Source organism: Mauremys mutica, chromosome 1 (assembly GCF_020497125.1).
Source record: "Mauremys mutica isolate MM-2020 ecotype Southern chromosome 1, ASM2049712v1, whole genome shotgun sequence".
Classification (NCBI taxonomy): Eukaryota; Metazoa; Chordata; order Testudines; family Geoemydidae; genus Mauremys; species Mauremys mutica.
Window position 1 is genome coordinate 83,904,917 of NC_059072.1, and position 25,683 is coordinate 83,930,599.

The following is a 25,683-nucleotide window of genomic DNA, read 5'->3' on the forward strand; positions in this document are numbered from 1 at the left end:
AGGTTCACTCCCTATGGGGCACCTGGCATTGGCCACTGTTGTAAGACAGGATACTGGGCTAGAAGGACCTTTGGTCTGACCCAGTACGGCCATTCTTATGTAACTGTTTCCAGATAAGGGACTATAGAGTGAAAAAACATGAAATATTGCACTAAGGCCTAATCTATAGATTCATACTCAAGATATTCTAATAAAGAGTAACTTTCTACATGTTTTGTATGGTTTTTGAAGATAAAGAACTATTTTATAATAGCAACGTGTTATAATATCAATCAAGGATATAAGGAACTAACCCTAGTAAAGAATGTTAGTCCACACAGTGTTTTATTGAGGTATAATTTTCCAAGAGCTGAGGTAATCTGCATACGTTTTTATGAAAAAAACACTTCACACCAACTTAAATTAATCGTTACAATTTTGGCATTAGCTACAATTGGTGGGGAAACGTTCAGTTTTTTAGGCAATGAGGAAGAGGTGAATTCTGTTAATACTAGTTTAGAAATAATGGAGGAGTAAGTATGGCAGGTGTAGCTCCTACAGCACATCCAAATTTAAATATTCTCCAGTTGTGTTTTTATGCAACATGTTTTGCTCAGCTAACTATGGTGCTTTATTCATGTGTGCTAGGGATTACTGAAGGAATGCTACCTTTCCAAGGAACTAAGCTCACTTTTTCCAGTGTCTTTGTACACGGTTTGGCAAGAAATCTTTTTGGTAGCTAAAGAATTTCCCCCATAGTTTAGCAACCCAATTAACACTTTACGTTTAGCATCTCAGTTGTAAAAGGGTGGATGTAAAATAGGTAACCTTCATGTTTTATCTCCTAGCCATCATTTCTGCTCTATTAAATTTTTCTATCACTAATACACTGGCATGTAACTAAGCACATATGCTATTGTTTTCCTCTGGACACTTCACAAAACACTATAATCTTTTTTTCCTTTCAGTATAGTTCCATAGGCACCACTGGGGGAAAATAGTGACTAAGGGTGGGAGCCACCAAGGCACTTGGCTGTGGCAATGCTAAGCATTACAATACCTAATGGTTAGGTACCTAGAAAATCATAACACAGATCCACAAAAGCCAGCATGGTCTATAGGGAGTTAGCCCCTGGGAGTTGCTGACCAGATGGGTGTTTACTAAGCCCCTCTGCTCTTAGAGATAGGCACTGCTTTGCAATCCACAAAAGGGAACTTGCCGCCTGGAGGCAGCTGGCTTAGGTGCCTAAGCAACTTCTTGAGGAAAATGAGTTAGGTGTCTGCCTCACTCCCCACAAAACAGCTACTGGTAGTGGTAGCTACCTTAAAGTTTTAGGTGGTTAGGGCATTTGTCTGGGATGTGAACAACCCAAGTTCAATTCTCTCCCTCTCTGCCAATATTTATCCACAGTGGAACAATCATTGGCCAGATCAGCCAGTGAGAATGGGAATGAGTCTGTAGACCAGGAGTTAAGGCACTGAGCTGGGGGACAGGGTCCAGCCCCCCTGCTCCAGTCATTCTTTCCTTATTTACACATAGTGGAACAATAACAGGAGAGAATGAGGGAGCGGCTCCATCACATAATCCCACAGCTCTGTGGTTAGAGCAGGCGTAAGGTAGGAAACTCCCTGTTCACATCCCTTCTCCTCAGGCAGAATGGAGGACTGAGCCTGGGGCTCTCCCATCTCAAAAGTGCTCTAACCCCTAGGTTACAAGTTGTAAGGTGGGCACTACCACCTTCCTTCCCCCATTTTTGAATCTGATAGGTGGCCTCTGACCATGCGATTTAGGCAGCCAAATGCCCCTCAGTCTTAGTTTGTGAATTGCACAGGGGCTTAGGCAGCAGATGGACACACCTGTGCGCATGTTCAAAGGCTGAAACATGGGCATCTACAAGGTTCAGTAGCAGTTTTGTAGATCTGAGCCTAGCTTCTTATCTATCACTTGAAGGACATCCAGGAAAAAAAATCCCTACCCCAATGAAGAAAAGTTCTGTTATTACTTGACATTTAATAGATGCTTTCTTTGTTAGTGCACCTTCATATTCTGTGAAGAATATGACTGATTCCCACAGACCAAATCAATATATGCTATAAAATTATACTATAAAAATGTACACATGTAGAAAGTTAACAAAAAATATACAGACATCAGCTGTCCATTGAGAATATTTTTTTCTAAACCAAATCAGATTATCAAAATATAAAAACAGAGCTGAAAAACAGCCTGAGGTAAGAGTTAAAAATTCAAAGGGAATTTTTTTTTAAAAAGTTGTAAAGCAATTCTAGGTACTTTGAAAGTTACCTACTATCAATATAAATTTATACTAACACTTAAGAGTGCTTACTTTAGCTAATACAAAAGTGTATAAACGTAATGTACACTGATTCACAAGTAAAAAAATACAATTTGTACTTGCATTTTCTCTTTAAAAATACGCATACGTTGACAAGTCAAACTTCTACTGTACACAATAAATTGGCTTTGGATTAGCTGCTACTGTTTTCACTTGAACAGTCAACAAATTCAGTACACTGCTGGTTTTCAGATGGTGAGCTAGGAAATGATATTCGACAGTGTCTGTTTGCCTGAGTAACTCGCTGGCTGTAAAACAAGATGTAGGCTTGAGCCTTGCATACTTCTTCCATAGTGCACATGTTGAGTATGGAATCATTGCAGTGTGCCCAGAATCCTAGAATGAAGTAACAGACCATTGTAAAATAACCAAAATATTTATGTAAAATACTTGTACTTTACATGTGACAAGTGTCTGCTACAATTTGTTAAAAACACAAAACCACAAACATTCACCAGTTTTATCTTTTCATTTTGGGTGGAGAATAAGCATATAGTTTTACAGAGAAACAATTGTCTATCACATACTTTGTAAGGAATGTTTCTGCTGTATACGCCACCTGATTATATTTGTCTAATCATCAGGAAAAAAAATTATCATAAATTGAAACTATTAGAATTAATTGTATTGACCCCCTATATCGTTATAAATTCTTTTGGCACTGGTAGGTCTGGTTAGTAAAATGTTGGTCCATTTTATTTTAAGAAAGTAAGGATCCTGTTTGTGGCTACATTGATTCAACTAAGGAACCAGAAGTCCAGCTTCGGGGGGGGGGACATTTCTGATTTAAATTGCGTGTCCATACCTCCTTCTGAATTATAGCAGTAGGCAGTGTAGTGGCCTGAACCAAATCCTTTCCCATGATGCATAATCACAGCAGACAAGTCATAGATAAAGCAATCAGGTAAGAGGGACTTTAGGGACTCCCGGCAGCAATAAGGCTCCATATTTAATATCTGATCAAAGCTAACGTGTACTCCAATCTTCTCACGATGATTGCGTCCTGACCACCTGGAAAAATATCAAAATTAAAAGAAAATGTGATTATTCAGTTGATTTGTGTTTTCTGAAGGTAGTTTAATAGATTATTTTAGTGAGTCTATGCACATATAAATTCTGCATAGTTAGAATTGAGCTACTAAACCATCTCACCTGCTAGTGCTTCTGTACTAAATGTTTATGCTAATTTATATCCCTCAAAAGCTCCCCCTTAACTAATCTCCTCTTTCACTTCTCCATTTAAACGTTCATAGGGAAAAATCCTTTACATATGGCTTTTCACCTACACTGTCTGCTGCTTTCAGCCTCCAAAATATTCCTCCTCACATTTGCCTGCTCTCGTGTGCTCACTAGTCATCCAAGCTGAAAGACACTGGATATAATTATCAAAAATATTTAAAATCACAAGAATGATGCAGAAGCTGCAGAGACTTCTTTATTACAGCTATGACTATACATTAAAAGTGAAAACAGATCACCCCAGGGGCTGGTTCCCACTCTCATTTATCTCCTCATTCAGGAGTCACTCTGTCCCCCAGGCTGGACTAAGATCATGTACAGGTGCAATCTCTTCTCCCTGGCTGCTCATATTAGCGCATTTTATCAGATTTAGATGGGGGTGGGGGGTGGGAAATGCTAGTGAAACTGCAGGTTATACAATCACCCTGGTGGGTTGCATGCAAACCTCAGACTGTGCACTAGTGAATAACGCAATAATCTATTTAAAATAAAGTTGGTTGATATGATCTCTCAACATATTTAGTAAAGTCGCATGGTACCATTTGTCCACAACTCAAAACAATGAACCGTAGGCTGTTTTCTCAAGATATCAGAGATACTTCATGAGACTCTGTACATACAGGTATCCACAAAAGTCTCTTTTTCAAATAGAGAAAATTGATTCTTTTGTCTCAAACTGGGTAAGTGTTCAAGATTCAGGATAGGTTTTTAATTCTCCTGACTTTTGTTATTGGGAAATAGCAAGAATAAAAATCTCACTTCTCTGCCTGTGAGATGCATTCTAACAATATTTTATTTACCAGGAAGAAATGTGTTTCCAGAAATTGTTTTTCCTTATACTATTGAGCCTAAGGGCATTCTCAAGGAAGACAATTTAGAGGGATTTCTCAAAAACTGATTTTGTTCACCCACTGAATGAGCCCAGAGAATTAGTGACTACTGGAACAAGGAGGAATATACTATTCAAAGAGAGTCTGCAACATTTCTAAGTTGCTTATAGCACTGCTTACCTGAACCGTTTAAGGTGTAGTCTCAGAACCTGAGGTAGTCGACACACCATAAGCTGTTTCTGGGCTTCTGTAAGTATAACTGGTTTGGAAGAAAATTTCCTACGTTTTGCTGTGACCAAACACACACAATGAAATAAGTGCTAAATTTAAAAAACCTACTAACAAAAAAAAAACAACCTTGAACACAGCTTCGAAAATTTGTTGTCAGATATGCTTATGTTTCATTTTAAGATTTATTGACCCCATGATTTAGAGTATTTAGATAATGTAACAAGGGCTACTGAATATATCGTCAGTTTAATAAGAAAGCATTTTGGAATCCATTTGGCAAGGATTATTTTATGATTATTGGGCATGCAAAATGCCTTTTTTTTTAGTACATATCTGGATTATTCATCAATGTTGGAAAATATACAAATACTTCAGCTATTTTCATCAGGACCAAGTGCGGACAGTCTGTTAATTTAATAAAGTGTCAGACTTATTTCAACAGGTTTCTTTCATCTCTTCTTGGAGACCACCTTCTAATGAAAAACAACAGTAGTTGGTATGAGGACCTAATCTGAGCTCTTAAACCCACTTTCAAACCTACTTTTGATGCACTTAATCAGAAGTGCAATTTTTCGATACTACTTCCTTTCACAATTAAAGAAACAGTCTTATGCTTTACTTATGACAGATTCTTTTAAAAAGTGTCTTGCTTTCCTTTTAATTGCTGTTTTCCTTTTCTTACACTTTTAATGCCTATATTAATTTATATTGTATGTGGAGAACATATGCATGAGTACATACTGCCTTTACTCACTGTTGCACTGATCACACGCATATATCTTTCCTTCTAAAGCTTCCGTCTCTGTAAACTTGGCCAACATTTCTGTCAGCAGGCATGGAAACTGAGAAGCCATCTCCTTCCCATTGCAATGATACCTCTCAGGAAATTCCAGCGACAGATCCCAGAACGATTCTATAGTATTTGATTTATTGTCACACGCAAGACATGTAACCTGTTAAGCAAAATATTAAGTTAGTCTCTAACATCCAAAAACCTGCTTCTCTAGACGTGTCTCTTAATGTAGCTCTGAGAACAGTGTGTGAATTTGGATCACAGCTGCAAATGTATACAGTAGAAGAAATATTTTAACTAGAAACAAAAAAATTACCTGTTAACTTTTCTCTGAAGCAGCATGTCCACCACTGTATTACACTAAGGTGTTTGATATCTTTCTCTTCTGTGAACTAGAAGTAGTTTCAAAATGATCTGTCTGAGATTGCTCAAGAGAAGGAAGAACAGTCCCTGAGATTTCTTTCTAGACAAATACTTACAAAGCAATAACTAACATGAATTATATATTAATATATAGTTTTATTGAAAGGAAAATAGTTTTTTTAAATCACATTCTTCTTATTTTGGAAGTCTTGCAGGGAAGGCCTTGGGTTGGTAGACATGCTTCTTCAATTTAACAAGATTTTTTTTTCTTTCAGTAAGTACAACCACCTGTCACACTAAAAGAAAAAGGACAGCCACTAAGATAGATTAGCTATAATAAAAATATGGTGAACTGAAATGAGAATTTGCCTGGAAAAATGGAAGACAAGGCATCAAGGAAAATATAATTCATTTGATAGATATTTAATGGAAAGGAAGAAACTTAAAAAGCTGTAGGGTTTTTTTTTTTTTAAAGAACTAGAATAATATAACAGACAAATTACAGATAGGCTTGCAATACAGTCAGAAAAGCCAACGCCAATTTGAGCTGCATGTGGAGAGATACTACATCATGCAGCATCAGAGTCCTTCTCTAGAATCCTTCCATATACAGCATGTAAGTGGATTCCCTGTGGACCAGTTTGGAGGATCTGGGCCTAAAGCATTAGCAAGACTGCAGCTGAAACATAACAGATATAATTCAGGACACTCTAACACCAAAAAAGGGCCAACCAATAGGTTTGTTTCAAACCCTCAATAAAGGCCAAAAAGGGTACATCTGGAAATAAATCTTCCAGTTTTACCAAGAGGTATCCCTACCTCTTGGTTTTCCACATGGTTTAAGTACAAGTAACCCACTCACAGGAATATTTACACTTAATATGTAAGAACCTTCCAAATAATCAGACTAATAAACACCCGGGGGAAAAACCTCTTAATATTTCTAAATATTCAGAAATCTCTAACTATAGCAGCTCTAAATCTGTCATTGTTTTGTGGAGGCTAAATATTTTGGAGAAATCAATGGAATAGATCCTGACTGGTAGGTGGGCCCATATGGATAGCTTTGACACTACTTCCAATACAGGACACAACTCTATTGTGATATAATGGTTAACATCGTCCCCAAATTATGGAGTTGATGGAATTCAAACAAAATATGTTCTGTAAATGTAGATTTACAGACTCAGAACATAATATTTTGCTCCAGTGACATGCAAATTCCACACTTGAAAACTTGTTGAGGTCTCTAACTGAAACTAACTAGAACTAAAATAATCAACGGTGGTTGATTATTTCAATTATTTATTATGCACATAAGTACATCCTTTCTATTTGGTTATTTCCATAAGCTATAGCTAACATGAAAATATGGTGATAAACGTCAATTACAGAAACAACTGAGGGATCTGAATATTTATTATATCAACATGATACCAAAGACAAAAATGCTCAAAACAGCACCCAGTTCTAGAAATCGCAGGCTGTGTCGTCTACATCACTGACCTTCAGAAATGTGGAAATTCAGCCCATGTGCCCAAAAGCTCCTTTTTTTCATGATGTTTTGGCTCTCAATCTTTCCCAATGTGGTCTACTAGTATCTGCCCCTTTAAATCTAACACAACCATTTGCAGCCCTACAGTTCAGGGAGAGGGTGTGAATGTGGAGTCAGTCGCTGTCCTGCACAGTTTGTGTACAACAGAGCACACTGAAGAAGCGCCCCACTATTTTTCCTCAGTTTGTCATCATGTCTGAATTCCACTGTGATGGTTTTTGTCTCTAATGCAGGTTGCAATTCCCTCGCTTCCTGAGCCTCTTGTGTTGTTTTTGCCTTGCTATCTTTATCTCGTCCCCAGAAGACAACACAGCCTCATCGTGTATGAAACAGGGCAAATATTAAAACTATTTTTCAAAATAAGTCTTCCAGCAGAAATCTATAAGCAATAATTTGCTCACAACTGAACAGTCATGACTTTACCTTTAGTAGCACACACTGGTGGTTAATAAAAAACCCTGAAAAAGGTTTGTCAAAGATCATTACTGTGTTGGGGGCCATTTTTGTTCAGTATGTCCTTTCACACAGTTGAGCACAAGCTTAAGCTTTGCTGCAGTGTTGCATTTTTTTTCAAACTCTTTATTTATTAGGGAACCCGGGTTTTAAAATACTAAACAAAAATGCATATTAAAGGACACTATAACTTGAAACGCTGCCATTCCTCCTGAAATCAGCTATTTCATGCGTGGCATTCTTTAGAGCAAATACAAAACATTACTAGTATCCAGTAATAAGCGGCTGAGCTACGTGTTAGCCAGCTCACGTGTGTGTATTCGATTTTTTTTTGGTGCATAGCATAGAAGGTTCCCAGCAACTTTAATGTCCAAAAAAACCATAACCATTTTATTCTTAGAAAAGAAAATTTTATTCTTTGTGGAGTAGAGAGTGAGGAAATTTACATTTTAAGTTACTCTGGCTGGAGCTCATTCAGCTATACAGGCAAGTCTCATCTTATGCGGGGGGTTCCGTTCCGTGGTTAGCGCATAAAGCTGTAGGGTTGTTTTTTTTTAAAGAACTAGAATAATATAACAGACAAATTACAGATAGGCTTGCAATACAGTCAGAAAAGCCAATGCCAATTTGAGCTGCATGTGGAGAGATACTACATCATGCAGCATAAAGCGAAAACCACGCTAGTGAAACAGCCATTGAGTTGAATGGCAGGCAGAATCGCCTGCACTACAGATGCAGTTTTTATATTTTTTTTCCCTGTTTTTGCCTACCGTGCAAAGCTGAATTCGCACATGTTAAATGTGCCTAAGATGTGACTTGCCTGTACACTTCATAAATACCAAAGTCTGCCAATGTCTAAAGCAGCATTTATCAAATGCAGCCACGACAGCCTCCTGGGCAGAGATGGGGGAGGGGGGAAAGCAGCAGTCCCTCCCTGCCACTCCAAGGGGCTCTGGGGGATGGGCTTCAGCACCCCACCCCCCCAGCAGCAGCCATGGGACTCCAGGGGCAGGCTTCAGTCTCCCACCCCCACAGGGATCTAGCTCTGGGTTTCAGCCCAGTGCAGCAGGGCTGGCCTTGCCAGGCTCTGACCAAGAACCAAGGAGCAGGGTGAACCTGGGGGTGCAAGGCTACAGAAGGGAGCTTGGGGCAATGGGGTGGGGGAAGCAGCAGGCTCAGGAGGGTGATGGTGAGCCCGTGAGGATGATGGAGGACCAGGGGAAACAGCAGGGACTGGGGGCACCAAAATACAACTGTCCGTTATTTTTATTATTGAGTCTGCAAAAAAAAAAAAACCAACAAAAAACCTACATAAATAAATTACAATGATTTGGACATGTATACGTGCATATTTATTTGTTTTTCTTAAAGTTGTTAAAGTCTTTTAGGAAAATTTGTCAGAGTGGCCATAAGCAAGAGTTGGTGGCCACACTCTGAGGTCACCAAAAATTTTGTTGTGAGAACTCCCTGGTCTAAAGCCATAAACTATCAGTAATTCAGAATGAAAAAGGAATCAGAGTCTAGACCTGGCCACAGTTTAGGTGATTTTTTTGGTCTTTGAACATAATTACAGCATAAATACAGACTAATAAATTTCTGCTGTACAAACAGGTGTTTGTTAGAGCAAAGCTTATCTAATTGATGTATTACTTGAAGGATTTACTGAAAATGAATGCACAAGGTAAAGTTGTGGGCTCTGGATGAGATGCACAAATAAGGGTAAGAATGCAAGCAATTTTTGAAAGTTCTGGAGTTTTAAATTCAGCATGTTCTCCAGTCCATCTGTGGCCATTTAAGTTGATCTGCAGAGGACAATGAGTCCTGTACTGTTTTTCTAGTACCAATCCTGGCCCAGCAGAAGCACAGCTCAACTGAAGCAACCTGGCTGAGTTTTATCCCCTCCCTCTTGTCAGGAAGCAGCACTGAGTCATTCTGTGTAGAAACCTTTCTATTCAAGGTCCTTGTATGTAAGCAGTTCTTCATTCCATAGGCTCTTCATATAAACAACTGAGTGAATCTGATCCATGCAGGCCAGTTCCTGGACTGATGCAGAGCCCCACTGACTTCAATGGGACATCACATAAGCATAAGGGTTCACTTGTACAGATCAGTTTGTAGGACCAGAACCTTAACTGTGGAGCTAACATAGCTCCACAATATACCCACAACATTAATTTTTTTTCTCCCACGTAGGTTTCATGTGTTAGAGTGCAAATATATGGCACAAATGCCCAGCCAGTGATTAATAGTTTTTCAGAAATATGTAGTTTACTGAAGAATGTATAATTAAGTTAGAGAAACAAGGTGGGTGAGGTAATAGATTTATTGGACCAACTTCTATTGGTGAGAGAGACATGCTTTGGAGCTCACACAGAGCTCTTCAGGTCTGGGAAACTAACCTGAAGTGTCACTGCTAAATACAAAATGTGAACAGATTGTTTAGCATAAGTAGTTAATACATATTTCGAGGGACCATTCAAGGTGAAGTGGCCCCTTAACACTCCTGCACTCCTGTGGGGTGGGGAATGGGGAAGAGGAGAGAGAGAACACAAGGGGCATGAAGGACTGTTGGTGGGTTACAGATTATTGCAAAAAGCCATAAATCCAATCTATTCAGTCCATAATTTCTAATGTCTAACAAAGGTATCAATTTAAGCTCCCAGGCTTGTCTTTTCAGCTCTGTATAAGCTTGGAAGCTTGTCTCTCACCAACAGAAGTTAGTCCAATAAAAGATATTACCTCAGCCGCCTTGTCTCTCTAATATCCTGGGACCAACAATTATATGCAATGTTGTTGTAACTAAGTTAATCACTGTGGGGGAGTTTAAAAACTGAAGAAATAGAGTAAGATCTGACAAGTATATTTACCTCTTTCTGATATAGCTCAGCAGTATATCTGGATATTTTATTGAGAGAAACAGTATAATTTTATAATGTATGTGATGAGTATGCATGATAGCAAAGGGGACGAGATTTTACTCCAGGTAAGGCAGTGGGTCTCAAACTTTTTTACTGGTGACCCCTTTCACACAGCAAGCCTGAGTGCGACCCCCCTAATAAACTAAACACTCTTTTTTATATTTAACACCATTGTAAATGCTGGAGGCAAGCAGGGTTTGGGGTGGAGGTTGGCAGCTCGCGACTCCCTGAGGGATCCCGACCCGCCGTTTGAGATCTCCTGAGGTAAGGGTTTGGTTAGTGGCAGGAGTGTCATGTTTTATTGCACTATTAAGAGTTTTGATTTTTAAAAATATATAACTAGATTATAGTAAGGAAAAATTAACAAAGATGTATTGTAGAAACTGTTTGTTACAGTTTTGTTTACATTAATTTGCATACATGGATAGCCGATCCAGAGTGATAAGTGAGATTATAGTTCAGTGAATATCAGGCAAAGTGAGCACGTGACAAAGTTTCCCTGTTACATAGTCTGGGAGTTCCTGTTGCACTGGCTCCACCCTGAACATTCAATCATATCTTGAAACAAGGATATTACATACAATGGGTTATGTAGGAGTGGCTGGGGGAAAAAAAAAGGTCACTTTACATATGAGGAGATGAAGACCTGTCTGAAAAAAGCAATGAGGCAGAGATGACATCTAGAGTGGCAATTAAATCAAAGGCTGCTTGCTATGTCTGATGAGTTTGCTTGTGGAAAGCAGACAATTAGCCTTGAAGTCCTTTTCCACATAAGTGAATTTTACTGTGTAGAATGTACTGACATGAGATCATCTTGAATCTAGTGGCCGAATCTGGCGGATAGGGCAGCCCCTTAGAAAAGCAGCAAGGTGGTTGCAGACTTATTCTGACAGGCAGTCATCTCAAGAATACCATTAAATCTAGCTATGGTAGAGGAAAGCAAGCTGTTATCACACTGCTGTGGGAAAAGTTGATCAAATATCCATCTTCCCCTGCTCTGTGCAACAGATGAGAAGAAGGGCAGAGCTTGATGGTGGCTGTCCTGGTCTCCTTCACAGCAACATGGTCGCTCCTCTTTTTTACTTTCATTGTTGGGTTTAATGCTATGAGAGCACACAGGTGACTACACAAACTTTAAATATAAAAAAAAATAAAAATAAGAGTAATCGGTGATAGGGCTACAACGTTTTGTTTTGGGGGAATGGGAGGAGGAAAAGACTGCCAGAGCTCAGCCAGGGTATAGAATCCTGCCCTGTTGCTGCCCATGCTGAACTTGTTCAGTTCATTCAGAAATTGGCTGCAGGGATCTCACGCCTGTATCTTTCACACATTCAATTAACTTTTTAAAAAAAAGATTGCAAAGTGGATTGTTGTTTGCTTCCCCAGCTGCACGCTGCTAGCAAACAAGCAAACTCCACAGAAGTAGCAAGCAGCTGTGATTCAATTACTATTTATAGATTAAGTTAAATGTCACCTAATGGAGAAATATACCTAGCTGGAAAGTTGACAGGAGATATTTTTGAGAATCGGTAGACACCCCCTCCCCTATAAAAACCCCAGAGACTCACACCAAGAGGTAGAAATTAATGTGTGGAGTGGTACAGACTAATATATTATGATCATAAACACTCTTGCTGTCTATCTCAAAGCCTGCTATTTTGTGAAATGACATATCCAATCCAGGCTATCATAAAACCCTGATTTCCATAGGCAAGACTGTATGCTAGCCATCCTCCCTCCCTCCTGCAAAATTCTCCCCTTAAATTCATAGCACGGTACTTACAACATTTCAACATTGTTCACTCTGCTTGTGTGTTATACTCCTTTTGTGTCTGTTTAGATTGTAAACTCTTTGGGAGCACAGACTGTTTACTACTCTCTGTTTGTACAGCACATAACAATGGAGCCCCATTCATGGTTGGTCCTTAGGCACTACCATAATAAACATGAAAAACTACACTGAAGTGTCATTTTTTAAAATTAATTTCCACACAGACATCTAAAGATCCAATTCCTGCTGGTATCATATTTGGTAAGTGAAACACTGATATAGCTAGTATTACTTTGCTTCTGATGTAACTAGTTTTTCATTAAATTCTAAAATACCAATATTTATCATTGATTAAAAAGTTAAATTTGGCTTAAGAAAAAAGGCACTCAATTACAATTTTATTGTCAAGTGAAAAGCTTCGCATAAGGTCTCTGAAATTCAAATGCAGTGGAATACTCAAAGCCTCAAAAAACGTTATGATATTTCTCATTTGGAACAGGTTTATATATTATTATTTTTCATGTACTTAAAAAAGTGATTACAAATTTTAAACTTGCTGTATTTCTCTGATTTAACTTTCAGTTATACAATCAAACTACTTAGAAGCATTAGATAAGATTTAACAATTGTTTAATTGTTTTGTAACATGTGCCAGTTCTCCCAGTCATACTTAGTGACATCCATTTTCTTGTGGGAAGTGGTCACATGTCCTTTAAAGGTGATTTGCAAATGGGGGAGGGGGGGAAAATAGGTTTGTGCCCACTTATGCTTATAAGGAGGCCTGAAAAAGTTTCAGCGTGGCTTTTTTTCTGCTTGTTTCTTACATCAGAAATTAAAGTCCCACCTAGATTGTGAGACCACCATCACTGGTAAATTGGTGACATGTAACAAGAATCAAGAGTGAAAGTGGAACAATTGAGAGGATAAGGGATTTTTAGTTAGACTTAACATTTTGTTAATAGCAATGGAGTTTCAATTATTAATTTTGGATAAGGGCTCACTTTCAGAGAGAGTCAAATATACCGCTCCACACATTCCTTCAGTTAAGACGTTAGTGTCAGAACATGTTTGTGATTTCTATCAAAAGGTCCTCTAGTGTGGAAGTTTACTTCTGAAATTTGATTTATAATTAGGTTTCAGAATTGAAACCTCAATTCAGATGACTGTTTCAGTTCACATATCTTAGAACTATTGTTTCAGCTGGTTTTACAAACAAGCTATCAATTTGTTTTTGACCCTTTCACACCAGAAGAATAGGTGGTTTTGTTTTTTCTAAAAGGAAAGCTTAGATTCTGCCACCAAATTCTGTGGTTGTGGAACAGCAGAAGACAAAGGGTTCTCACAATTAGACCCTTTCCTTGGAGGACACCACCGTCAGCTCCAGAAGCTTGGTTCCATCTGTGATGGAACTGGAGGATTCTCGTACTGAAGTTTTCACATGGAAGAAGAATGGGGATCAGTGAGTCCACTCAGATCTAAGGATACCTCCAAACCCAAGGATGCTAGGGCTAGTTCATGTTCTACGACCACACAAAAGATACAATCTTTCTCCTTGAAGCTGGTTCAACTGTGTTGTATCTGCAGTCCCCTTACTACTAGGGGGTTTCTACATTATGTCCTCTGTAGCAACCGCTAGTTTACGGTCAACAACTCACTTTATACCTTTGCAGTACACCAAGACCAATATATTTTAGAATTTCTTTTACAGTAGTAGAAGTGACAAGCTGCTTTGAAAACTCCCAGAACTCGTTAGTTAAATGTTAAAATCCCCAAAAGGTGGTCTATCCCACCTCTCCTCAGCTATCAAATATTAAACATTTAATTAATATGGGCTTCAAGAAAGAAAGTGGTGAAGCTAAATCTACATGCTAAGTGCTAAGGCTGACATAACCTTTCACTTCCGGAGCAGGAGTGTAATAGTAACTGGCTATTTATCATAGTACACTGGCTTTTCTGTAAAGTCCTTTGTTTTGTTCAACTTTGGTTTGTTTTTCCAAATAGCTGACAGCTAGGTAGCACAATGAGTTACTGCAACAGGTTTTGAACCCAGATGTTCAGAAATAAAACACCAAAATAAGTTTAGAGGGGGTTTTTTTTGGTTGAGATTTAGCAAGATATACAAACAAAAGGTGAAGAATGCTCGTTTTCCAAATTACTTCGTACATGCTTATCTCTCGTATTATGTGAGATGCTTTATTACCACCCTTTTTCCATGTGCTATCTTCATGTTCTCAGCCTCAACTGTTCAAATATCCAGATATGCAAACTCTGTCAGGCACTTGTCTAACTGAGGACACATGGAATCTTAATAAGTGGGGACTAGTATGAAGATGTGTTAGAAGTAGAAACCCAAAGTCCATGTACACATTTGTAAACAGACATGTTTACCAACCATATATTTTGTATAGGGTGAATTGATCAGACTTCAATCAAAAGAACATTAAAACAAGCTATTTTGTAATGATGCTCAAAGAAGTAAAGGATTCCACCATTCTCAAGTTTTCTCTTGAGCCCCATTTCGTTTTTTCCCCCTGCCTAAGGGGATAATAACTACATCATTGTGATGGGATTTTTCATCATATGTACCTCCTGTTCAGTAAAGATTTTGCTATTCCCATCCCCAAATGCAGGAGGCTGTGACTGTTCTCTTGTCACTGGCCTCCTTTATACAGGAAAAGGCAGTAGTGGTACTGTTTAAGATTTTGCTGCTGTCTACCCTCTGTAGAACCCTGAAAATTATACCACCAAATGGCACCTGCAAGGAGGTTCGTAATTCAAAGTAAGCCTCAACCTTGCAAGTAAAAATGATTATATATTGAACAGGTTTTCCTGTAACAGACCTAATGCCAGGTCTTCAGTTTTTGTATTAGTACTGCATTAGTATTACTATTTTGTTTAAGGGTGTGATTTTTTGTTAAAACCCAATGTGATAGCAGTGCAACCCTGTTATACAGATGCCATATAATAGTGTATCTTATTTACCTTCACTTATGAGAATTAAGCTATACCAGTACAAGTACTTACACACATATATAAACTATGCTCACACTGTTTGGGGGCGGGGGGAAGAAGGGACTATATATAATCAGCATCCCCTCCTCTATGTAGAATCCATACTTGCAATCACTTCTGTATTAAGGAGTTTCCAGATCATGTCCAACAAATTTTCCAAGTTGGCACCTGTCATATGAACACAGGAATTTTCATATCTGACCAGACCAAGAGCTTATCTAGTCTAATATCCTTTCTCCATCAGTGGCCAACCAGACACTGCAGAGTGAAGTGTATAACCTCTATAGTAGACAATTATGAACCAATATGCCCATCAGATAAGTTTCTTACCAACTCTATCAGTTAGTGGCTGACCTATGTCCTTATGTATAAGTTACATATTCCGTATCCCTAAAGAAATTAGATAGTAAGTGTTTAAGATTTTAAAAGAGGATTAAACTCCTTGCCTCAATAATATGTTGTAGGAGTGGATTCTACAATATGTAAAAATATTTCAACCTATCACTGAAGTTTACTTTTTAGTTTTTAATTAGGCACTTCCTTTCAATGAGAGGGTAATTAGGAGTTCTCAAATTATCTTCTTTATACTATCATTGTATAAAGCTCTCATATCCCTTTTTATTCATCGTCTCAACTAAGTAGTCCTACTCTTTTCCCCTCAACTCTTTAATTCTTTAAATGTGTATTGTACATCACTGACTAGTCTCCTTCCAGTGATTTGTCAATATTAAGAGGTTTTTTTTAAAATCATAAAGACATACCTGACTTAAAAGCTGTCCATGAAAAATGGTATTGACCACATTCAGAACCTGTTTGATAAGTTTCCTCTGAGAAGTGGGGATGAGAGCTGGGTATCTGGTCCCAGTTGTCTCCAGTTCCTGCTGTACTTTATCCAAAAGTTCACAGAGGAATTCCTGAGCATCTTGTTGGGCATAACCTCGGAAGGCTGGGATTAGTCTCCACACAGAATGGAGCATGGCAAAAGGAGACACCAATGCCCACTTGCCAGACCACATAACTTGGAACAGAGTATGTAGCTCATGACACAGAGAAATGTGCTTTGAGCTTGGCTCTCTGGGCTGAATAAGCTCCATATTTCTACTTTTTGATGCCCCTCCACTTAGTCCAGATGATAAACTAGGTCGTCTCATAGAAGACGATCCTTTTACCTTCACTTGGTTCTCATTCACACAAAATGCAGAACCAGTAATTGGAGGGTGCTTAGTAGAGGATCTTGTTTTTTCATTGGCTGCTGTTGCCAGCAACTCTTGAGTTTGGTTCAGATCAAGCTTTAAAAAACATTCCCGAAAAATAAGCAAATGACTCAATACTTGCAGAATAGAGTTCATATAGCATGTATTTCCCAAATTTCTCAGTCCGGTTACACCAGGAGTCACTGTAGGCCTTCGCTTAATTGGAGAATCACCAATTTTTTTCAATCTTACGTCATCTGAGGTAGAAGTTACTTTCAGCTCTGCAGGAGAGGACAAATTTTGTGGTAATTTTTGTACACAGGGTGATACTTTTGAGGATATTTTATTTTGATTTTGTAAACGAGAACTCTTCCTTGGAGGCATTTTTTCCATTTCCACTTTCAACTGACGCTTTCGCTCTTGTCTTCTTTTCCTAGCTTTGTCCCTTCTTTCCTCTGCCTCCTCCTGGCGCCTCTCTTCTTCCAAAACCCTTTTCCCACTAGGTGTTAGCTCAAACCATGATCTGAACACTTTGCTCATTAATGCACGCCTTCTGTGCCACAGAGCCGTGAACATGCGGTCTTCATTTCGAAGCAAGGCTTGGGCACCACCATGTGAAAGGTAAGAGTCATCACTCGTACCCATAGATCGCAAAGTCCTGCCGCTACGGGTAGTGCAGTCATAGTTTTGACTCTTGATTGCACTTAATGTACTTCGCAATAGTTTTAAGTCACCAGTTGCATTATCATTAAGAACATAGTCATCACAAAGGTAACAGAAAACATACAGCTCATTCACTTCCAATGCCACTGGATGACTACTTTCCTGAAAGTGCTTTAGTGCATGCTCTTCAATGTATCTTCCACATGCAACATGCGAACAGCTAAGGCACGCCCAGACAGATTCTGTAGTATTGCAGTCCACGCAATGCCATTTTTGAGGGTTCAGGATGGAATGGTCTTGGGCTAGCCGCAGTCGCCCTATGTGCTTACACTTATCCATTATTAATACTGAAATACTGGAGAAATACTAGAGAAACATGTTATCCAAACTATTTTCTGTCCATGACATTCTGACCTGCAAACTAAAGGGGAAAAAAAATAAGTTCAGCTTCACATACAGTGTAAGTCAAAAGTAAGTTAATACATCTTTGGTAATAAAATTATTTGGTTTAGTTTTAAAAGAGCACTGATGTACTATTCTGTAATCAGAGTCACAATCAACAACCTTGTTACCAGTTTTAGCAGAAAGGTCCATGACTGAATGGGCATGAAGACTGAGCTACTCATGCCACTAGTACCTTCTGTATCCAGGCTGAGGCATGTTGATAACATAAGCCTGTTGCGCTGGTTTAATTAAAGGTGTTATTCTAAATTATTTTTGTTAAACCAGTATAACTCAGTATGAACACCTATCTGTTCAAACCCGGCATATATTGGTTTAGCTTACATTAGTAAATTTCCAGGTGGAAGCTAAACTGACAAGTTTTAAATTAACAAGAATGTCCACACAGAAAAGTTGTACCAGTTTAGCTAAATCGGTTTAGAATTACACCTTTCACCTAACACCTATTTAGCTAACTGTCTTTCGACAAGCCCATAGTGAACAGAAGTTTACACCATCACTGATCTCGCTAGTCTCTATTTGGTAGATAAAACAGACTTCAGTTTCTAGGGTCATTGTAGCATCTTTGACAATATTACATAACTAGCTGGTGACCTCTCCCAGAATAAGCAAGCTTAGTCCTACTGTACCTCCTTTCCTGTCCCATGAGAACCTAATTGTAGAGGCCTGATCAAAACATGAGGTTGCACCATTTTAACTAAAGATGTCCTTTTAAACAGATTTCCAATAAGTGCAATGGATGCTTAGATAAACTTAAATCTGGTTTATATTGTTTTAGCTTGTCCCTATAAATAGATATATCCAGTTTTAAGCTTGTCCACATAGGGGTTTGCACTGGTTTAACTAAATCAGTGCAAGATAGCATGCAGACAAGCCTTAAGTGAGAAGATTGACAAATGGGAGGACTGCTTCCCTCCCCTTTATTCTGTTCCCACCCTTAATCCTTCACAATAAAGTGAGTCAATATCTTAAATTTGAACTCAAGTGCTGTTGCCCAGGATGCCACTAACAAAAAGGGCTAGATGGGACATAGTACTAATATCACTCAGCAAATTAACTTCTCTAAGTCTTGTATCAATGTGTACTTATCTGAGAATCCCTAAGCACTTTTCAAGCATTAAATGTGGATGCATGCCAGGCTGTGCCAAAAAAGGGATATGGTAGTACAAATTTCTAGTGTGGACTAGGCCAAAGCCTCACAACACACTAGAGGTACAGAGGTAAACATTTTGCAAGTGATCAAACTGAAATACAGAGATATTAACAATGATAGAGCTGGAATAGAACCCACAAATTTGGACTCCTACTTAAATTATGAGTTCTTCTTCCATTTTTGCAAATTACTTCAGTATGTTCAAACAGAAATTCATTTCTAATCAGGCCAATCCATTCTAATGTCCATTAGGCCATCCAATGTTTATATCATAGCAAATGTTAAATGACATCAGTGAATGAAGGGGGTGAGAAGTGACAGCTGTTGATGAAAGCAGCTTCTGCTTACACACACACACACACTCTAAACAAAATCTTTTTCTTTACCCACCATTTTCAACTAAACAAGGCCACATTACTCTTTGTGTTTTTAACATTTGACATTGTGAATATGGTCTTTAAATATTAATGTTTAGTTAGCAAAATAAAACTATTCAATAGTTTATAAGCTGACACTAACATCAGAATAAGACTACATATGTATTTGGTTTGGCTTTTTTTTTAAATAAATTAAACACCAGAGAAAAAGTCTGCAGATGAACCAATGGTGCTGAAATGATTTAAGCACAAATGATTTGATGCCTCCACATGCTAATCATCCTAATTCAGTTTGTTTTGCCCTGTAGTCGTATTAGTGCTGACCTAAGCAGTTTCAGTTGCAATGCATTCAAACTACCTATTCCATAATTACCAGATCACGTGCCAGAAGCAGCGTATCCTGAGAGTACATTCAGAGAGTCTGAAGATACTGATGGGCTGTTGGACACTAATGAAGACTACCTGAATCACTTCATTTTGTCTGCATTTACATTGACACTACTACTCCTGCTGAAAGCTAGACTATTTTAGAATAGTTATTAGACTATCTGAAAGCCATTAACAATGTTTGTACATGTATTTATCCTCACAACACCCTGGTGATAGAGAAGTAGTATTCTCCCAGTTTTACAGATGGGAACTGAGACAGAGACTTGCCCAAGGACACACAGGATGCTTGTGGCAGAGCAGGAGATTGTATCCAGGTCTCCAGCTAGTGTCATCACCACTGACCAGCCTCTCTCTCAGGACTTAGTAACTTATGATTGGAAATAATTCTTTGTATTTAACTCAAACATTCAGTTCACTTTAATTCCTCATGAGATAACTAATGAAAAATGCTACAAGATAACCCATTAACCTCAGTGATTAGATAGTAAAATTTGAAAGTCAGCATTCACATTTTGGTAACGTATAATTCTGAGACAAATTTTCATTTTAATTTTCATATAAGTGCTTAGACTCAATACTATCTATGTACAGGGAAGTTAAATATCCATAAGACTAGATATTTCACGTGCAATAATTAAAAAACAAAACAAAAAAACCCCACCAGACAGCTAACCCCATTCTTCCTCTCTCCCCCCCCAGTCTGAAAGGCATGCTTTACCAAGTGTGTTGCACTTATTTTATGTCAATATTGTATAATGAAGTTCAACTAATGGCACACAACACTACTGCCACTCAGTTATACTCTTACACTATGCTGGCAATCATTCATATGTAACATTGCAACTGCACAATTTCCAGTAAATTTAGTTTTTGTTTTACAGAGCTTCTACCTAAAGAGCTTTTATACAGAACTACAACACATAGCAGCATACTGTTCTCTGGTTTAATTATAAAATTACCGTAGTATTTACCAAACAGCAGGATTTTGCTACAGGGCAGTTAGGTAACTAAATAAAACCGTAACAGTTGCTGTCTGTTCTCATTACTTAACCTGCCTGCTTGACAAGCAGATTAGAGATAAGTAAACTTATTGATAAGTAAATATAACACCTGCATAGTAAAGTCTAAATATTTAATGAAAACTCTTTGGAATAAACTTTGTATTATGATTTTCAAACTGAAGAATTTAATCCTCAAAGCTAGAATCATCATCAGAGATGCACCACTATTCTTTTCTATGAGGTGCACACCTGCTGCAATGGGATACGTGTATGAAAATGAGGGATTTTAAAAATCAGCTGCATACTGATGAAATTCTTATGATGTTTATTTTATGAAGTTATAGCAGGTCAAATATTAATACTTAAGGAAAATACCTACTTAAGGATATTGTAAGAATTAGTTACTATACATGCTTTGAAAATAAGTACTACGTACAGGTGCTTTTACAGACTACTGAAAGCTGTATGCCCATGCATGCTCCCACACTTCTCCTTCCCAAAGCTCCATAAGCCAGCAGGGAGTGTTCCCATTGGATAGAGGAAGAACACTTAAGCTCAGACTTCCCTATGTCTGGTCTGAGAATGACACTTCCCCAAAAGCTCTTATCAATCAGAAGGAACTGATGGGAATTGGGGACTCCTTGATGTGGGTCAGAACAATGAGGGGTTGCTGATTTTGGTTAGGATACAGTATTTTGGTTAGACAACAATGTTTAAATGGGGAAGTGATTTTGTCTTCTCTTTAATATTAGAGCTGGCAGGGAAGTCTGACAATGGCATTTTCCTTTGGAAATCAAAATGGTCCATGGGAACACATTGATTTCAAAGAATCTGTCACTGGAAACTTGTCTGGTTTCTGCTAGCTCACCTACCCGCTGGGAAGGCAGGACAGAGACTGAGAGGAACAGAGTTGTTCAGATTATTATTACAGCTGTTATAAATGTAACTACCAAACCTCCGAATACCTGAACATTCACTAAAAATACTTTATATAACTAAAGCTTAATCGTGTCACTCCTATCCAGACCTCAATTGAGCAAGATACTTCAGTATGTACTTAACTTTAAGCTCATGAATAGTCAATGGAACTATTCATGCTTAAAGTTAAGCACATGCTGAATTGAGGGCACAAGTAGTTACACTGACTTCAGAGGAATTTCTTGGGTAATTAAGGCCAGTGTGATCAAGCCTTTAATATATAGAGCAGGGATCTACAACCTTTGGCACAAGGCCCTGCAGGGAAATCCGCTGGCAGGCCATGACGGTTTGTTTACCTGCAGCGTCCGCAGGCCCGACCAATTGCAGCTTCCACTGGCCGCGGTTCGCTGTTCCAGGCCAATGAAGGCTGCAGCCCCCATTGGCCTGGAACGACAAACCGCAGCCAGTGGGAGCTGCAATTGACCGAACCTGCGGACACTGCAGGTAAACAAACCATCCTAGCCCGCCAGCGAATTTCCCTGATGGGCTGCATGCCAAAGGTTGCAGATCCCTGATGTAGATTAATAGAACGGGACTATGAAGCTTAAGGTGACATTGCTTTAAAATTGCCATATGGGTATAAAGACAAACAGGAGCCAAGAGTACACTTTTGTACAGCATTGAGGGAACTCAGAACAAAAAACAAAATTGTTAGTGCACTAAGTGGATTTGTTTATAAGGAAAGACTTGAAGTGCTGTATAGTATGTATAGCTTGGTGCTAAGCAAGTTTTTATTTTAAACAAATACTTGTATAGCATTTACATTATTTAAGATAACACATGGGATGAAATCAAGAATGGGAAGACAATATCAGGAGCTACTTCCTTATAATTTTATCTATTAGACTGTAGAATAGTCTCAAGTAAAAACAAACAATGGAAGTCACATAACTTAAGAGACTTATGTCAAGGGTGGGCAAAACACTAAGTCAAAGTACCTAAGGGAAAAATCTGGAACTGGAAAGATGAATTAGAAAGACTAATAGAATCACAGAAGAGACCTCTGATACAGCCTTCTCAAGTAGCTGGAGCGGGGAGGATGAAGCAGCCTATTTGTGTCATTAAACTTTACAAGTTTAAATTCCCTAAAACCAAGTTATTTAGTACCTCCTTGTGTGTAGTGTCTTGCCCTGTTGTCCTCCCTCACCACTCAGTTCTCTGTGCACAGGAAAAAGAAATGTTAATTAGTTGACCAGCACTTCAGAGACCAAATTCTCCCTTTTGTCATTAGCACTCAGAACTGAGCAGAAGGAATGAGCAAAGCAACAGAGGAGATCATGGCAACACAGTCAGCCAACCAAAAAGTTTTTAGCTAAAACTTGTGAGAGAATTCAACTCTACAGAACCTTCTCTTCCCCGAGTTTCACTGGCAGAAGAGTGAGTGTATCAGGACTCATATTTTCTTCACTAACAAAAGTTCAGAGGTATTGACTTTAACATTGATAAAATAAAGCTTTGCATTATAGAACAATTTCTATTTAAAATGTTATTTAGTCCTACTAGTAGGAGAGAAGAAAAGGTTTGTAATTAAAGGGGCAGTCAAATTTGGTCTAAAACTTACATTTGGTTAAAAATTGTCTTTTTAAAGCCAAAAAACTCTTTACTCAGTCTTTTAAATTCACATTAAAAAAACAAAAACAAACACTTCCCCACAGTCACTAAAATCTGAACCTGGTAGCACTAACATAGTGAAAGTGAAACCAACAACTGACTCCATTGATTTGTTTTGTACAAGCCAAGTGAAATGCAAGCATAAAATACTGACATTAGATTTTAAAATATCAGTTGTAACAATCTGTTACTGAGCACATATAAAAAAAAATCACACAGTTCACTTCCTTAAGTGTCCCTTTAACACTTTGGGTCCTAAACTGATTCACAGAATTCACTGAACTGGTTTCCATGTTATCCAAATCCAGAAAATCTGCAAAAAGTTATGTTTGTGCATAAACTAAGCCTTAATTTTGTTATGCTAATAAATCATACAGAAAATAGTAATATTAAAAAAAAAACTATTGGAAGCATTTTCCCATTGACATCAAAGCAACCTATTACACTGGTCAGGGTGTCCCCATTTCCTAGTTATTCTGCACTCAGTCAGATCTGCATTTAGCAACTAGTTATCAACCCTTATGGTTTTTTGCCTGCTAGGAAGTTTGTACTGTTTTCCAGAAGTGATGCAACTGAATAAACTCTAGTGTAGTTCTCTATTATGTCAGCGACACTGGAACAGCCAAACATTACAGACATGTGGGCAAAAGATTCCTACTTATTGCAAATAATTGTAAAATTACTTCAGTTACAGAGACTTCATGGTGAACAAGTGTTTAAATTGGAAAAACAAGAACCCGTTTTTATTCCAATTTTACAGAAGAGTGAAGTGTCACTAATGAATTTGGATACACTTCATAGCAAATAGGAACAGATGTACAAACTTGACAGTTCCAATGATAAATTAAAAACAGCAATTATACATGTGATTATTCTGATAAGTACCTTAAGGTTTCTACAGAGCCTCGTCCCAATCCTGATGGGGGCTTTGAGTGCTACCATAATAAAGAAAAGTCAATCAGACCAAATTAGTGCACACAATACTTGAGGCAAGAGCAGCAGTATTTCACTGACTGTTCTTTTGTCATATCAAATAAGTGACCTGGTTCCACTCAGTGAAGTAAGTAATGAAGAAACCTTTTTGCAACATAGTGATTGTTAATTGACTGTTCAGATTGAACATAAAGAAAACGTTAGGATTCACCAGAAACAACAGATTTGCTTTGTGAACCATTTTAGGCCACTGTATTGTTTCTTGCTTATCTGCATTTAATTGCAGTTCCTGGCTGACTCATTAGCAAATTTACTAGTTCACAATATTCCTTGAGGGTCCCTCCCCCACAAAGGTACATTTTGAAACTCTCTCAAATGAAACTCGGCATCCAGGGCCTTAGCAAAGGGGTTTCCAGCCCCAACGATGTCAGTTACTCAGGCGTAACAAAAGAATTCAAGTGTGAGGCCTGAAGGTTGCACTTGGCTGCTTGTTCCACAAAGCTTCCCCCCCCCGCCCCGAATGCATTTATACCCAGAAACGTGAAGGCTGGGAGACAAGCTCGGCAACTGAAGTGACCTACACGAGCGCAGGGCATTTTGCCTTGGAAAAAAGGCAGGACGGTTTGAGAGAGACGGGCAGCGTGTCGGCCTCAACTTTACGGCTCCCATGAACCAGACTTTTCAGTAATCACAAAATCTGTGCAAACCCCCCCGCCCCAACCTGCCGGCCTCCGCGGCAACCAGTTGGCATCCGGCTGCCCTGAGCGAGCGCAGCGCCCGGCCCGGGGCTCGCAGCACCGAGAGAGACACAAGTCGCGAGGGCTGGTTTATAACGAGCCCCTGGCCGCGTCCCGGGAGGCTCCCCCGGCAGCAGCAGCAGCATCTTCCCCCCCCGCCCGGGGCTGCAGCGCCCGGGACTCCCCCGGGACGTCACCCGGCACCGAGTTTCTCCCGAGCCTACAACAGCCGGGGGGGGGAGCGGACAGAGCCAGGGTGCCCCCCGCCCCCGAGGAGCAGCTCCCAGCCCAACCGGGCGGCGAGGGGCTCCCCCCGCGGGGGGCGGCGCAGGGAGAAGCTCGCTCCGCGCTGTCCCTCCAGAAGCGCCAGCTCCTCGCCCCCCGCCCGGCCCCGGGGGCGGCTCTCACCCACCTGGGCTGGGAGCCCGGCCCCGCCGCCCGCCTACATCCCGCCGCCTGCGCTGCGCTGCGCTGCGCCCCGCGAGGGGAGGCTCAGCCGCGCCGAGCCCCGCGCCCGAGCTCACCGCCAGCCGCCGCCATCTTGTGCGCCCGCCTGCGCGGCCTCCCGCGGCAGCTGGACAACGTCAGCGCGGCTGGGAGCCTGGCCCCAGCCCCGCCGGGCCCCCCCGCCTGCCCGGCCCTGGCGACGGGCCCCGCCTGCCCCGCGGCGCCCAATGGGAGCCG

General features: G+C 39.6%; 1 protein-coding gene across 4 annotated transcripts; it reads right to left on the minus strand.

Annotated features, from left to right (window-relative positions):
* Positions 1–25,599, minus strand: USP44 (ubiquitin specific peptidase 44). 4 transcript variants are annotated; one of them, XM_044981263.1, is made up of 8 exons: positions 25,524–25,590; positions 24,215–24,264; positions 22,826–22,876; positions 16,263–17,778; positions 5,391–5,589; positions 4,586–4,694; positions 3,142–3,347; positions 1–2,672 (listed from the first exon to the last, which is right to left on the minus strand). In XM_044981263.1, the coding sequence occupies exons 4-8, from the start codon at positions 17,694–17,696 to the stop codon at positions 2,470–2,472; spliced, it is 2,151 nt and encodes a 716-aa protein (XP_044837198.1). In that variant the 5' UTR covers positions 17,697–17,778; positions 22,826–22,876; positions 24,215–24,264; positions 25,524–25,590; the 3' UTR covers positions 1–2,469. The 4 variants fall into 4 exon arrangements, with proteins under 4 accessions (XP_044837198.1, XP_044837199.1, XP_044837204.1 ...); XM_044981264.1 differs by lacking the exons at positions 24,215–24,264; positions 25,524–25,590 and adding an exon at positions 24,844–24,862; XM_044981269.1 differs by lacking the exons at positions 22,826–22,876; positions 25,524–25,590 and adding an exon at positions 24,795–24,849.
* Positions 25,600–25,683: the final 84 nt, after the last annotated feature.

What these genes read in the sequence shown, in the direction of transcription:
- USP44 (XM_044981265.1), bottom strand. Translation starts at nt 17,696, where the DNA reads ATGGATAAGTGTAAGCACATAGGGCGACTGCGGCTAGCCCAAGACCAT. An exon ending in ATGGACAGCTTTTAAGTCAG is followed by an intron (nt 5,590 to 16,262) that starts GTATGTCTTTAT and finishes TTTGCTTAACAG; the next exon opens with GTTACATGTCTTGCGTGTGA. An exon ending in CTGCTATAATTCAGAAGGAG is followed by an intron (nt 2,673 to 3,141) that starts GTATGGACACGC and finishes ACTTCATTCTAG; the next exon opens with GATTCTGGGCACACTGCAAT.